General features: G+C 49.8%; 1 protein-coding gene across 8 annotated transcripts in view; it reads left to right on the top strand.

Moving 5' to 3' along the window:
- Window positions 1–2,416: 2,416 nt before the first annotated feature.
- Window positions 2,417–14,582, top strand: part of LOC111833063 (GRB2-associated-binding protein 1-like) — a 31,820-nt gene continuing 19,654 nt past the window's right edge. The window contains exons 1-2 of one of the 8 annotated variants that reach the window (XM_023790988.2): window positions 2,417–3,060; window positions 3,177–3,292. In XM_023790988.2, the coding sequence (XP_023646756.1) occupies window positions 3,221–3,292 (72 nt within the window). In that variant the 5' untranslated portion in view covers window positions 2,417–3,060; window positions 3,177–3,220. Of the gene's footprint in view, window positions 3,061–3,176; window positions 3,293–11,484; window positions 11,847–12,571; window positions 13,341–14,582 lie in introns of those variants that run through there. The other 7 variants (XM_023791015.2, XM_023790979.2, XM_023791006.2 and 4 more) reach the window with 7 other exon arrangements.

Genomic DNA, 14,582 nt, shown 5'->3' with positions numbered 1-14,582 from the left:
GTGGAGGACGGGGGGGGCATCAATCCGCCGGGAACGTGGAGGACGGGGGGGGCGCCAATCCGCCGGGAACGTGGAGGACGGGGGGGGCGCCAATCCGCCGGGAACGTGGAGGACGGGGGGGGCATCAATCCGCCGGGAACGTGGAGGACAGGGGGGGGGGCATCAATCCGCCGGGAACGTGGAGGACGGGGGGGGCGCCTATCCGCCGGGAACGTGGAGGACGGGGGGGGCATCAATCCGCCGGGAACGTGGAGGACGGGGGGGGGGCGCCTATCCGCCGGGAACGTGGAGGACGGGGGGGCCGCCTATCCGCCGGGAACGTGGAGGACGGGGGGGGGGGGGCGCCTATCCGCCAGGAATGTGGAGGACGGGGGGGGGGGCGCCTATCCGCCGGGAACGTGGAGGACGGGGGGGCCGCCTATCCGCCGGGAACGTGGAGGACGGGGGGGGGGCGCCTATCCGCCGGGAACGTGGAGGACGTGGGGCCGCCTATCCGCCGGGAACGTGGAGGACGGGGGGGGGGGGCACCTATCCGCCAGGAATGTGGAGGGGGGGGGGGCCGCCAATCCGCCGGGAACGTGGAGGACGGGGGGGGCGCCTATCCGCCGGGAACGTGGAGGACGGGGGGGGGGGGGCACCTATCCGCCAGGAATGTGGAGGGGGGGGGGCTGCCAATCCGCCGGGATCACATGCTGAGGATAAGTTTGGATCTTCCTGGTGAAAGATTGCAAAGAGTGATCAAACAGGACAATAATAGACAAGTCAATAAATGCTGGATGTATGACCTCAGAAGGCAAAGGTTAGACCTGAGCAGGACGGTAGGAGACTGTTAGAGAGTCTGGTGCTGGAAAGCCCATGTGCCCCTTTTTAAACTTCATTACCCATTTTCACTTTGTCTCAGAGGCATGAATGGCGGAGTTAGAGTTATCGACAGGGGTACAGGCCATCGCCCCCACCCCCTCCCCAGTAAAGACTCAGTCCCCCTATCTATTCCTCTCTAACTATACCCCTGGTTCAGGCGAAAGGTCCTGGCTCTTGTTAAGAAGCCTACTGAATTGTGTGCTCCTCCATAAAGAGCTAAATGAAAGGCATTCAGTAGTACGAGAGTCCGTTTGTATTGTTTTCAGGCTACCTTTACAACAAAAGCATTCACACTCTTGCAAGTGTTAAGCGACACTGCTGATAGCGCAGGCGCACCAGACTCAAATCTAATTAACAAAACAGCCACTAGATGGCAGTAAAACACAACCGTCGGAAGGGCGATGTTGCCCATACATGCTTAACGTTCTTGCCCATTGGCCTACCAATAGGTGGGTGCATTCCCAAGCTTTCCAGGAAGGAAGTACTAGGAGATGGGTTAGGACGACTAGCTGGACCGGTCCCTTCCATTACAATGGCTGGTAGTCTGACACCAGACTTTCTCTGTACTCAGGATAAATCTCTGACTAAAGATTTTTCTTTTTCTGCCATATAACTATCAATGTAAGTCACTTGTGGCACGTTTGAATAGTAAAGGCCTGTCTTCTGTATTGAATGTGTAAGTTTTAATCACTCTAAGTTCATTACACACCATAGTTGATGCAAGCTGAACATTTCAAGGTGAAGAGCTGCTGTTTACCTTCGCTAGTTAGCACATTTTGGATTTTCCTTTTTTTTCGGAACAAATTAAAGCTTTTCCAGTGTTTTTGAAACCAGAGTACCCCTCGGAAGTTATACTAGGCCATATTTATTGTTTGTTTTAATGGTATCTATGGTCTTTAAAGTCATGATTTGGATATGTTTTAGGCTACTACCGTTTCAAGGTTGTCACGTGGAACGCGCTATGTGTTGTCTACATAATGGATAGTTAATATTCGGATGCATGACAAATATTACAGCTCACCATGAACCAGCTATAGCAAAAATCACTTATTACCTCTAAATAAAACTGTCATGATTAAATAAAATTCTTTATTTAAATGTCGCCTATTTAGCAAAAGCATCTCAATTCACAATAATTTTAGTTAAAGTAAAAAAGGGCCTTTTAAACATACATTATCACAAAAACAAGGTTTTACTATGAACAAAACAGCGAAATGAATGAAACGGCGCAGGCGGCGTGGAGACCGTATAGTCGTATCATGATAATAGCGACGATTATTCTGCATGTTATTAAGTGCAATGAATAAGTCCTAATCTTTTCCCTCTTTCCCTTTCTTTCTTTTTGTTCCTTCTCTCTCATTCTTCTTTTCCCACAAGGAGGTGCAAACACTGGCCATAACTTGGAGGACAACTCAAGCGGCATTCTGGTTACTGTAGTTTGCATGGATACAGCGCTCCACCAAGTCGTCTTTTGATGCATTGAAATCTCAGTTTATATCCGTCCTGCTCTATTCTGTCTTTCCCCGGGGCACTTTCACACACCCCTAGCATAATACAGAACTTCACACAAATACTTTCACTACAGTCCTATAGCGCAAACTTTGCGTAAGTCTGGAGTACTACTTCACAACTGGCGGAACTACAGCTCCCATAATTGTACGCTTAGTTTCTTGAAACCGCCTTTCCCTACCTTCTTCCAAAGGAGGCTATATTGAGGGGAGGAAAAGGGACGGAGCTGCGTGAGCACATAGATCACCCTTTCTGGCTGTCAACTAGCAGAACACGCAGGGACTGAGACCGGGAGTGAGATCGGGGAAAGGGAGCGGTCCGAGTTGAACTGTAACACTGGATCCGTAAATAATAAGCTGGGAAACTGCGGGAAAGCGCACTTTGAAAGGCAGCACATACACACACACACACACAGGAGAGCTCTTCCCAGGACGTAAACTAGGCGACTTTCATTACTGCGTGCATGAACTCCGGCTGGCCAGGACGGTCTTCAGAGAGCCTCCAAGCATTTCCACCTCTCATTTATGGAATATTGTCGGCAAATCGGCCCGTGCCAGTTTGCCTTGTGCCTTTCTTGAATGTGACCAAAGGGAAAAGATCCTGTTTTTTCCTTTTCTTGAAAAGAAGCGCAGAGTCGGATTTGGGTTGGGAGAGTTGGGGCTACGCTGTCAGCGGCTCCCAGAGAGAAGGGTGGGTATCTACCGCTTTATGTAAAAACAATCAGTGCAACAAAGGTACATTGTATTTTTCTGTTGTTTTCCCTTCTGATTACACGGCGCTTAACCAAAAGATCATATTTCGTATAGGTGATCGCAAATTGCGGCCGCACTGCGCGGAAAACGGCGACAGCATGAGCGGGGGAGATGTGGTTTGCTCGGGCTGGTTGAGAAAGTCTCCGCCTGAAAAAAAGTTGCGACGTTACGTAAGTAAAAACTGCATCGATTTGTACTAATCGCCGATTTAACAGTAACGCGTGCGGCATTTCGCTGGACAAGTTCCCTGGAGCTGTTCTATCGCACATATATAGTTTTGATACAAATGAAATATGCCGACCAGTGTGTTATACCCAGAATCCCCGGTATTTACAAATACTCGCAAAACAATATTGCAAAGCTGTAATTACTGCTGTAAACTGTCACGAAAAGAGTATATCTACTACTTAGATCGGATCTAGATGGCATCGATCGGGTCAGATCAAAGGGGCTGTTTAAGCGCAGTTTGCCTGCTGCCGCATATTTACATAGGTAACACATAACCGTCTGTTTCGAAGAAGAAACGCGAGGCAGGCAGCTGGCCGTCCCCGTCCAAATTGCGTCACGTCATAAATTATTAATCGCATCTATGTATCAAATCTTATTGCTCGTGTTATAGTGATGCAATCGATTTGAAATTGCACGGAATATGTTGAAAATATAATCGTTCGGTAGTTTTAATGGCAATGAAGATAGCAGTGAGTTGACAGATTGCAGGTTATTCTTAAAAATATATTACAAGCACTTTTCCAAAATAACGAAATCACAGTTGTTAGGAATTGCTTGTTTAGTTTCATAATAAAAGCCAAGGAGTAGCATGTTATTATATATAGATGTAGAAGGTAGTCTAGTATATAACACTAGTCTATTGTCGAAAGCTATTCAGTGTACGATATACATTAAAGCTTGGTATTTTTCCCGGCTGTTATTGTGTTGAACGATTGAGAGTCTAAAGGACACATGTCTCCACTGCTAGCAGATTGTGTCGCATAATATGACCTCTCAGGTCCTCAAACACATAGCACTAAGTCCCCTCGCGTACCCACGCAGACAACCGTCAGTTAGGCGTCAGGAGCAGGAAATGACAGAGCAGCTGCCGCTCTAATTAGGGTCACTTTGGGGTTGGCGGGGCCTGGCGACCGGGACATCCCGTCGCATTGTGTCCCTGCATGATACGGAGCGTTTCGTAATGCCGGCTTTTATTTGTACGCTCCCTCATGGTTTACAGGAACACCTCACAGAAGCGCCAATTTTAAGAAACTTAAGTATGGCAGGCTTCTGCTCATAGAGGACTATATAAATCATGCATGACCGCAAAAATAAAAATGAACTTTTAGCACTTTTACATAGTGATATAATTTCGGGCTTCCCAAACTTGGATATGTTTGTTACTGTGATGGATTTTGGTTTGGTTTTATTATTTACTGGAAAGGGCAAGTTGAAGAATCGCATGGAGATCATAGATTGATAAAACGATTCACGTCTCCTCCGATTGTCAAGTTTGATATAGCTACTTATCTGGTGATTGCTTTTACCGTCTGCTTTGTGTCGTTTTCACTTCTCATATACAGTCCTCGATAAACGCTCATATTGGCTCATCTCGACTGTGACCTGCATTGTTTCCCTTGCTATTCAAGATTGCAAATGAGCCTCGGTCAGAGTGACAATTGACAACACGCATCCCCTCCCGAATGGTGAAATCAGAAGTGCGGTGAAATGTAGTTTAGGTGAAAACAGTTCCGTATTTTCTTTTAACAAACCCACTTGCGTAAATGTACGCTGCTTTACATAGAAAAATATGTGTGATACTGTAGCTCAGTAAAGTCAGTGACAGGACCGGAAGAGTTATAAGATCGAAAAGCAATTTCCTTTTTAGCTTATTATGCTAACAGATTTGATTTTGATGTTATGTAATTAAATTAAATTAACATTCGAGGTAGTTCCATGAGACTAAAGCCATGTTTCCTTTCCAGCGACGTGAGCGTGTTTGTTTGTTGTTTGGGTTCGTGATTTGCTGCTGTACCGGGTTAATATAGGTTGAAATGGACCAGCCTCACGAACAGGACTTAAGGAATACCACGGAACAATGTTAAATTGTTTTGTTATTACTTATTGTTGTTCTTTGTTTTGTCGTGGTTATTAGGCCTATTATTATTATATTAATAATAACTTTTTAATGTTATAAACTATAAATCAAATGTGTAGATCTTAAGCTGTTGTGAAAATGTCTCATATTGTATCCCTGCATACTGACGATAGATGACGTCATGTAATAGTAGAAACAGATTGTATGTCATTTAATTTTAATATTGCCCCCTGTTGTACCTAAGAAATGACCATATCACTTATGTTGAATTTCCACTCAGTCACATACCCATAGGGGAAAAAGTACAAATATGTCCCAGAAAATTTATATTTGGAAGGACACCCCCGCTGGCCCTCAGCTGATCTATGTGTAGATTATCACATCCCACGTGAATACTGGCATTGTTAGTTTTCATATGCAGGTTGTTTGCCCTGAACCTCATTCCCCTGAAGACGGGGAGAAGTATCCTGTTACTGCATTTTTTTCTTGTCATCCAAATATCTGCAGGTTACTTATCTGGATTTCCCACAATTCCACTCTTTTCTTTTCCAGAATTTACACCAAACGTTGAGAATTTTCAGCAGTCCATCGCGGTGCAGGGAGGAGGCTTGATTGATGTTCATCCTGGCAGTGGAGGGTGGAGGTTCAGCCTTGGGGAGCTCTGTTCCTGGTAGAGGTGTGATGAAGGTTCAGCCTTGGGGAGCTCTGTTCCTGGTAGAGGTGTGATGAAGGTTCAGCCTTGGGGAGCTCTGCCCCTGGTAGAGCTGTGATGAAGGTTCAGCCTTGGGGAGCTCTGCTCCTGGTAGAGCTGTGATGAAGGTTCAGCCTTGGGGAGCTCTGCCCCTGGTAGAGGTGTGATGAAGGTTCAGCCTTGGGGAGCTCTGCTCCTGGTAGAGGTGTGATGAAGGTTCAGCCTTGGGGAGCTCTGCTCCTGGTAGAGGTTTGATGAAGGTTCAGCCTTGGGGAGCTCTGCCCCTGGTAGAGGTTTGATGAAGGTTCAGCCTTGGGGAGCTCTGTTCCTGGTAGAGGTGTGATGAAGGTTCAGCCTTGGGGAGCTCTGCTCCTGGTAGAGGTGTGATGAAGGTTCAGCCTTGGGGAGCTCTGCTCCTGGTAGAGGTGTGATGAAGGTTCAGCCTTGGGGAGCTCTGCTCCTGGTAGAGGTGTGATGAAGGTTCAGCCTTGGGGAGCTCTGCTCCTGGTAGAGGTTTGATGAAGGTTCAGCCTTGGGGAGCTCTGCCCCTGGTAGAGGTGTGATGAATGTTCAGCCTTGGGGAGCTCTACTCCTGGTAGAGCTGTGATGAAGGTTCAGCCTTGGGGAGCTCTGCTCCTGGTAGAGGTGTGATGAAGGTTCAGCCTTGGGGAGCTCTGCCCCTGGTAGAGGTGTGATGAATGTTCAGCCTTGGGGAGCTCTACTCCTGGTAGAGCTGTGATGAAGGTTCAGCCTTGGGGAGCTCTGCTCCTGGTAGAGGTGTGATGAAGGTTCAGCCTTGGGGAGCTCTGCTCCTGGTAGAGGTGTGATGAAGGTTCAGCCTTGGGGAGCTCTGCTCCTGGTAGAGGTGTGATGAAGGTTCAGCCTTGGGGAGCTCTGCTCCTGGTAGAGGTGTGATGAAGGTTCAGCCTTGGGGAGCTCTGCTCCTGGTAGAGGTGTGATGAAGGTTCAGCCTTGGGGAGCTCTGCTCCTGGTAGAGGTGTGATGAAGGTTCAGCCTTGGGGAGCTCTGCCCCTGGTAGAAGTTTGGTGCGTTTGGCTTTGCAGCAGACCGAATACCGTATGCTAGTTTTGCGCACAATGTTGGCTCTTCATTAATGCACTACGGTTTTGCCCTGCCACAACAAAGGATCAAAATGTTTTAAATCTGCAGATCTAAAGTTTTCAGAAATATTTCATGCAAATCTAGGCCCATGATGCAAACGAAGAACTGAAGTGGGCTTTGAATTTTTCAGGAACAGAAGATAATCTGTTTAAAATCTGTGCTGAAATTGTCATGCATCCATGATTGTATGCGATGGTTGTACAGGATCTCGGATATTAATCCTGAGTGTAATTATGCAAATCCACACCTTTCCATTGTTGTAATGTTTCGGCTGTTAGGTCTGTGCATCACATACCATGTAACCAGTTACTTCAATTTGCCAAAGAATTAGCAATCAAACAAATATTGACGTCCTGATGTAACGGTTGGCTGGGGCCCGGGCAGCGTAAGCGCTGAGATCGTCTTTCACTCTGCAGAGCGGCCATGCAGACGGTCGCCACGGCGACCGAGGCACCGCCCCATCAGGCTGTGGTCAGCGTGAGGGTGGGCAGCCGGGATGAGCACATTTTGGCGGGTGGGGGGGACTGTTCTGTTATCATTTGTCGTTGTCAGAGGGTCCTTTCTACCAGACAGTCTCACATGAATGGCCAGAGATGGCGCTGTCTACTTCTTGCAACTGGGCTGTCGTGGCGATGTGAACAATCCAGCATTCTGCTGAAGCTGCCGTGCGTCTGTACTGGCTGGTGTATGCCGAATGGGGCGGCTGTCAGTCAGAGCATGTGTGGTCCAGCCAGAAGAGCAGACACCCCTGACTTTGTGGAATTTCCTGTCACAAACACTCCCAGCATCTAAGCTACCATGTCACAAACACTCGCTCTCTGCACCTTCTCCAGGGTGATGCTCTACTGTTAAATGCAAAGTCATATTTTATCCATTTAAAAAAATACAGGTTCCTAAATAATGATGGCGCCCCCTTTTGTTCTGGCCGGGGATGGTCACTTCCTTCAGTTTGGGAGTTATAAGTTCAGTCTTGTGTTTTAAGTGGATGAAAGCAGGCCCTGCCCGTCAAGCATGGACACGCCCACATCCCTGCCTTTGTAAACAACGTCTCGCATGCAACGTATCGATGTCTCTCACACGCATCCATTTAAAGCTACATAATCTCCCAGATTGTGCCGCATGCATTATGCATTAGAGCGTGTGCGACAATTCCCCTGTGCGTCTGCAATTGCACCAAGACTCATGCATGCACTGCTCACAGGGAAATCTTCTACGGAGGGCTGGGGGGAGCTTGCGGTTTATCCCAGATCTCGTGCATCCAGCCCGATACTTCTTTGTGCTGTAAAAGATGAAGATAATTGTTGGAAAAACAAGAGCGGGATGCCTCTCTTCCAGGGTGGTGGGGGGGCTGCTCCTCAGGGTGGAGGAGGGGCGGTGGAGCCAGCCTGCTTGGCGTCTGTCCGCTCCTGATGTGCTCTGGGCCTCTGCTTCTCCAGGAGGGTGGGGGCTGCTGCAGATCCAGCATCATATGATGGGAGAAGCCACTCTGGGGGGGCAGCAGGGAGTTCTCACCAGGAGTAAAGGGGGGGGGGGGGTCTCACTAAGAATTAAATAGGAGGGGGGTCTCACTAAGATGTGTAGTCTCACCAGGAGTAAAGGGGGGGTCTCACCAGGAGTAGGGGTGGGGTCACACCAGGAGTAAGGGGGGAGGTCTCACCAGGAGTAAAAGCGGGGGTCTCACTGAGTTAAATGGGAGGGGGGTCGCAGTAAGATGTGTAGTCTCACCAGGAGTAAAGGGGGGGGGGGGTCTCACTAAGAATTAAATAGGAGGGGGGTCTCACTAAGATGTGTAGTCTCACCAGGAGTAAAGGGGGGGGGGGTCTCACTAAGAATTAAATAGGAGGGGGGTCTCACTAAGATGTGTAGTCTCACCAGGACTAAATGGGGGTGGGGGGGCAGCATATACTATAGCTGTTTAAGCCTATGTTGAGACTAGATGAAGTTCCCTTATTAGTTGAATTAGTTGAAATTCCCTTATTCCCGGGTCTGTTAAAGCAGGTTCATTTGGTGGGGAGCCCTTCATCAGAACCACTGGGCTTTGATCCAGAAACACAGAATCGCTTTGCTTCTGACCACCCTACACACAGACACACACCAAAAAGCCGTCTGAGCTCCTGCCAGGGGGGGCAGGTCTGAATAGCAGATGTGAAATGCCCCTACCAGCCTCAGCAATCTCACACGTAGCTGTGAGGGAGGGTGGTCGGGGGTTTGTGGGTGGGGCCTGTGGCAGCCGCTGTTCCCTGCCGCCCCAGGACCGGGCCTCAGGTCGGTGTGCGCGAGAGAAAACGCGGCAGGAGCAAGGGAGACGCAATTGGTTCCTCTCCTCGCCCCAGCTGGACGCCTGAATGATGCTCTTTTAACATTTCTTCTGAACCTATATGATGCTGAGAAGGTCTGTAGAACCCCTTTTCTCGTCGTTCTGTTTCCTAATGCGGGAGAAAGGACTCAGCTCAGCGTCTCCTCAGCGAGGCCTTTTTAGATAAGGAGGTAAATCCTGGGAGGTGCTGTATGGTGCAGGCTTTGGAAAGGTGTGCGTTTGCCGTCTGACCTGCTGCTGGCTTGTAGGTTGTTTCTGTTCTTTCATTAGCCTGAAAGTGTGGCATTTAAGATCAGATTAATCACTACTGTTTTTTGACTACACTGTTAATAGTTTTCTATACAGTGTGTTGGTCCGTGTTTTGAAGGCTAAACTGTAACCTTGGGTTACTCTGTGTTTGGCTTTTTTTTTTCCCAGTCTGTGTTCAAACTCCTGTCTGGTTTATCCCATTTACCTCTGTTGTTCTAGCCCTCAGAAGCAAATGCAACTTTCTGGGAGGTTGGGTTGTGGAGGATGGACCTGCCTGTTCTTTGAGTGGAACTGCAGTAGGATGACTGTGGTGGCTGAGTGGGTCGCACCTCGGGGACTTTTAATCAAGTGATGGAGCATCCTGATCCTGCTGGCCAGGTTCAGCACCCCTTAAAGTTGCGGGCTAATCCATGGTGGGTTATCGGCATGGACGATGTTTCTCTAGGTGAGATTGCAGCCTGGGGGGGGGGGGGGGTTTCCGCCACCAGGCTGCCCAGGTGCTGCCTGTACGAACACAGGATTTGGCAGTGGGCAGGACGGGGAGATGACATGGCGCTTAGTCAATGGTGTCTGCTTCCTGTGGGACTGGGGTCATCACAGCAGGGTCTCACCCTGAGGCGGGGGAGCCACCAGCAGCCTGCGTGGCACAGATCAGCACAAGGAGGCCTGCTTCTGTTTACCTTCTACAGCAGGCCTCAGTGAGCAGTCGTTATGGTGCTGGGGGTTTCACACTGTGGTGACATCAGCAGGCTTGCCCGCCACTCCCGGGTTCTCTGATTTTTACGCCAACCGCAGCAGTCTTTCTGCCTCGTGCCTCCAGCCAGGCCTGCCTTCACTGTCTTGCTTAGCTCTCGTATGGCATGAGGTTTGTGTGAATTGGGAACTTACAGGCCACATGGGAGACAGGAGACAGGGATAAAACTCTGACCTTCCCATGACCCGGACCAGGATAAAGTCAGAGGATGGATGGATGGATGGTTGGATGCAGATACTTCTACTTAACCTGCTCCTGTTACAAACGGTCACCATAGTGGAGTCCCCCCCCCCCCCCCCCCCCCAGCAGAGTGAAATGCCTGAACCCTGACTGGACCGGGTCGTTTGGCAGGGGGGCTTGTGCTCTCTAAATATTGTACATTTAATGGTAGTTTCAATTATACACTAGAAATAAACACATTCTAGTTTAACTGCCAAGATAATTTTTAAGTAAGTGACTGTTGTGATAAAATGGAGTGAGAACATCCTTCCTTGTTCTGGTTTGGCGAGATGAGGGGGGATTTCCTGATGAGGATGCCCCCCCCCCCCCCCCCCTTTGATCATGCACTGCTCCAGAAATAGCTGGTGTAGCACGTCCTGCAGCATGGCTGCCTCTGCGAAGGATGACCAGCAGCTCGTAGGGATTCCCATTCCTGCAGGTCTGTGAGAGGCCCCATTTCCTGCAGCGGAATATTCTGGTATTTCGGACACGAGCTCGACCCTGTGGCCATTACAAAGGGGGCCTGCATTTCTGTGTCAACGGCTCCGCACTGCATGACGCTGTCGTGAAACCCTTCAGCGATCATGACTCTGGGTCTTGGTCAGGGCAGCCTGACATTTTCCTGAATGCCGTGCTAAGAACCCGCTGGGAGTCCCAGGGCGCCCCGTCTCCTGATCTCCCGTCCCTCCCGCTTGCCCCGGACCCTCCGAAGCTGCCGCTCGCTGACAGCTGGCCTTGCCTTTCACCCAAGCCCTGATGTGAAGCCGATTGTCCTGTTTTCTTTTAGCTGCTGCGCCCCGCCCTTATCGATCTCTTTGCCACCCAATCGATGAGCAGGGAGCCCCTGCCCAGCTGCCTCTCTCCCCGCCCCTGTCCCCCCCTCCCTTGCAGGAGGGGGTGTAACTTCAGCTGTGTGGCTGACCCCGCCTGCTGCCTGCCTTCCTGCGGCGCTGGTCCGACTTGAGAGGGATTCAGAATTCCATCTGAGTCGGGATGCCCCACGTTAAAAACAAGTCCACCGTTTTCACAGAAAACTGCAGAAATTCACTTATCCAGTGACTGGGATCTTGGATGCAATGTGATATGGCTTCGCTGGCGGCGGGGGGGGGGGCTGACTGAAGTGCTGCTGTCCTGCTGTTGGAATCCCTGGCTGCCTGTCCTCTGTCTCAAGCTTACAGCGTGAGCCGCTATCACCCAGCAAGACTCTGGCACCTTCCGTGACGCATCCTCTGCTTCTGGAGCCGAGTCGGATCGGTTGGTGAATGCCATCTACACTGCGCTGTGATGTATGCGGAGAGAGTGTTGGCCATTATGTCGCTTGAGAGCTTTCCGGGTTAATGTCTTAGTGTGTGTGTCTGAGTGTGTGAGCTGTTTAGCCTCTTAGTTTGATACACGTCATACTTACTTATCTGATGACATCTTCTGTGACAGAGCTGGTTGCTTCAGGTAGATGGAGTCTTGCTAGCCAAACCGCCCTCTCCCCGCTTAAGAAAGGAGGCTTTCTGTGGTGTTACTCGTGTACTTTATTAATTCCTACTTGCAGAGGAAGGTGAGATTTGGACGTATGCATGAACTTTTCAGGTCAGGAGCTCCCAGGGTTAGGCTGCCTGGTTTCCAGGACTTAAATTTGTAAATGCATTTAAGAAATAGTACGTTTAGTTTAAATACTTAAAACAGCCGTCCCTTTTAAACGTGTTTAAATGTGGCTTTTAAATGCACTCCTTTGAATGATCTTTCTCAGGCCGAGCATGTTTGCCTCCTGTTATTTCCTCCTCACTTCCTGCCCTTTTCCTCCCTCAGCTTCCTGCCTGTCTGGTCACCCCAAGAAGAGATGCTACTTTAGACACAAGTTACTTACTTACTGCGGAGTCGCTCCCGATTCTGGGATGCGCTGTCCGGAGCTTCAGTGAAATCATTTGCAGGGCGGTCGTGCTGCGATTCCCCGGCGCGGGGGGGGGGGGGTGGGGTTATCCTTCAAAAGGACTGTTGTAATGTGGGTATTATGTAGATAGGATGAGCGTGCCCCCTCAGGGTGTAGAATGAAGCAGATGTGATGAAGAGTGGAACGTCAGAAAGCCGAAAGAGAGATCAAGGCATGCAGGAAAGTGGCCGCTGCAGGTTGGCTTGTCCATGTTCTGTCCTGCAGGTTCTGCAAAGTGATCAAAGTAAGGTGAAGGTTCTCACTCATATCTCCAGCATGTAGCAGGGATGGGACATAACCTGTGGCTCCAAGAACATGAAGCTCTATAGGAAAAAGGCAGTTAATCCCAGGGGTGGAGTCTGAACAGCAAGACAGGAACTCCTAAGCAACACCGTGCAGTGAAATTTACGGCAGAACGAAGTTACAACACTAGATTTTTGTAAAATGCGTAATGCTGAAATGGTTGACATATTTGTGGTCAGGAGTGGATTTTTCTGTCTCTCTTTATTATGTGTGATCCCACATTGCTTCACCACAGTGAAAAATCTCCTAGCAGCCAATTGTGTCATTCCGTTGCGTAAGACTTTTCCGGAAGTAGCTAGACATCCCAAAGAGTGCAGTCCTTCGTGTTTACGGATCGAGCGTTTCACCTTATGGAGACTTCGGACGTGCCGGGGCTGTGTGTAGCTCACCCTGCGTGGTCTGTGGTCCCACCCAAGCCCCAAAACAGATCTCAGGAGCACTTAGTGTATCTCTGAGGACGCTGCGGGAGAGTGGTTTGAAGTTAGAGCTTCTTGTCAATACATCTGCGCTTTATGGAGACTGTAGGTGCTGGAGATTGAATCCTCACAGCTGAAAGGTACGTGTGGGTTACCTCGCCTCCTCAATGCACTGTCAGGTTCTCTAGGTTGAGTTCGATGTTGTGAAATTGTGCTGATTAAATTCAGGATCTTTCAGTTTTAGCTGTTCAGGACCTTTCTCGTAGTTTATCTGACTTATCCTGTAAAGAGGCTTCAACCCCTTACAGGTGACGACATTAATCAAGGTCTGCATATATATTATTAAAGAAAAAACATTTCAGATAACTTGCAGAACTTTTCCTTTCTGGAACCTGCACTCAAAATGTGGACATCAGTAAGATTTCAGCACAAAACTTTCTGTGGAAATTCAGATAACAAGCTTCTCTAGTGAAGATGCCATACACACATGCACACGCACATGAGTGACAACAGATACTAGCAGGTTTGTCGACCGTGCCAGATCTTCCCAGCAGGGACGCACCGATCATTCTGCGGCATCCAGATAGCACCAGTGTGCAGTCAAAATACACAGCAGGCCGATACAAAGCTGTTGTTTTCCCACTTGGCTGCTCAGCGTTTTTATCGGGCTGTGCCGCCTGGGTGCCGCCCCAGGTATCTGTGTGGGGGCGGAGGCCAGTCAGATCTCCTTATAAACGTGACGTGTCTTTATGACAAAGAAATCTCTCTACCTAGATGTGGCGCATGACTGGTCATTTTAATTCATGTTGCCATTAAATAAGAATTTGAGACAGAATAAAGCTTGTAGTCACATGATTGTCACTACTGTGAACCCACTGCATGTGTTGGTGTTGTTTCATTTTTAATCAGGAGAGTAGACTCCCTTCCGAACCTTGCACTCCTTTGCTGCCTGTGGCTCTGATGCCCGCGCCTCTCCCGCCGTAAGACGCTCTGTAGGGCCGGACGCCGATGCCCGCGCCTCTCCCGCCGTAAGACGCTCTGTAGGGCCGGACGCCGATGCCCGCGCCTCTCCCGCCGTAAGACGCTCTGTAGGGCCGGACGCCGATGCCCGCGCCTCTCCCGCCGTAAGACGCTCTGTAGGGCCGGACGCCGATGCCCGCGCCTCTCCCGCCGTAAGACGCTCTGTAGGGCCGGACGCCGATGCCCGCGCCTCTCCCGCCGTAAGACGCTCTGTAGGGCCGGACGCCGATGCCCGCGCCTCTCCCGCCGTAAGACGCTCTGTAGGGCCGGACGCCGATGCCCGCGCCTCTCCCGCCGTAAGACGCTCTGTAGGGCCGGACGCCGATGCCCGCGTCTCTCCCGCCGTAAGACGCTCTGTAGGG

Source organism: Paramormyrops kingsleyae, chromosome 12, assembly GCF_048594095.1.
Source record: "Paramormyrops kingsleyae isolate MSU_618 chromosome 12, PKINGS_0.4, whole genome shotgun sequence".
In the NCBI taxonomy this organism is placed as follows: domain Eukaryota; kingdom Metazoa; phylum Chordata; class Actinopteri; order Osteoglossiformes; family Mormyridae; genus Paramormyrops; species Paramormyrops kingsleyae.
Note: the sequence above shows the minus strand (reverse complement) of the source record. Positions and strands in the feature narration are given on the sequence as shown.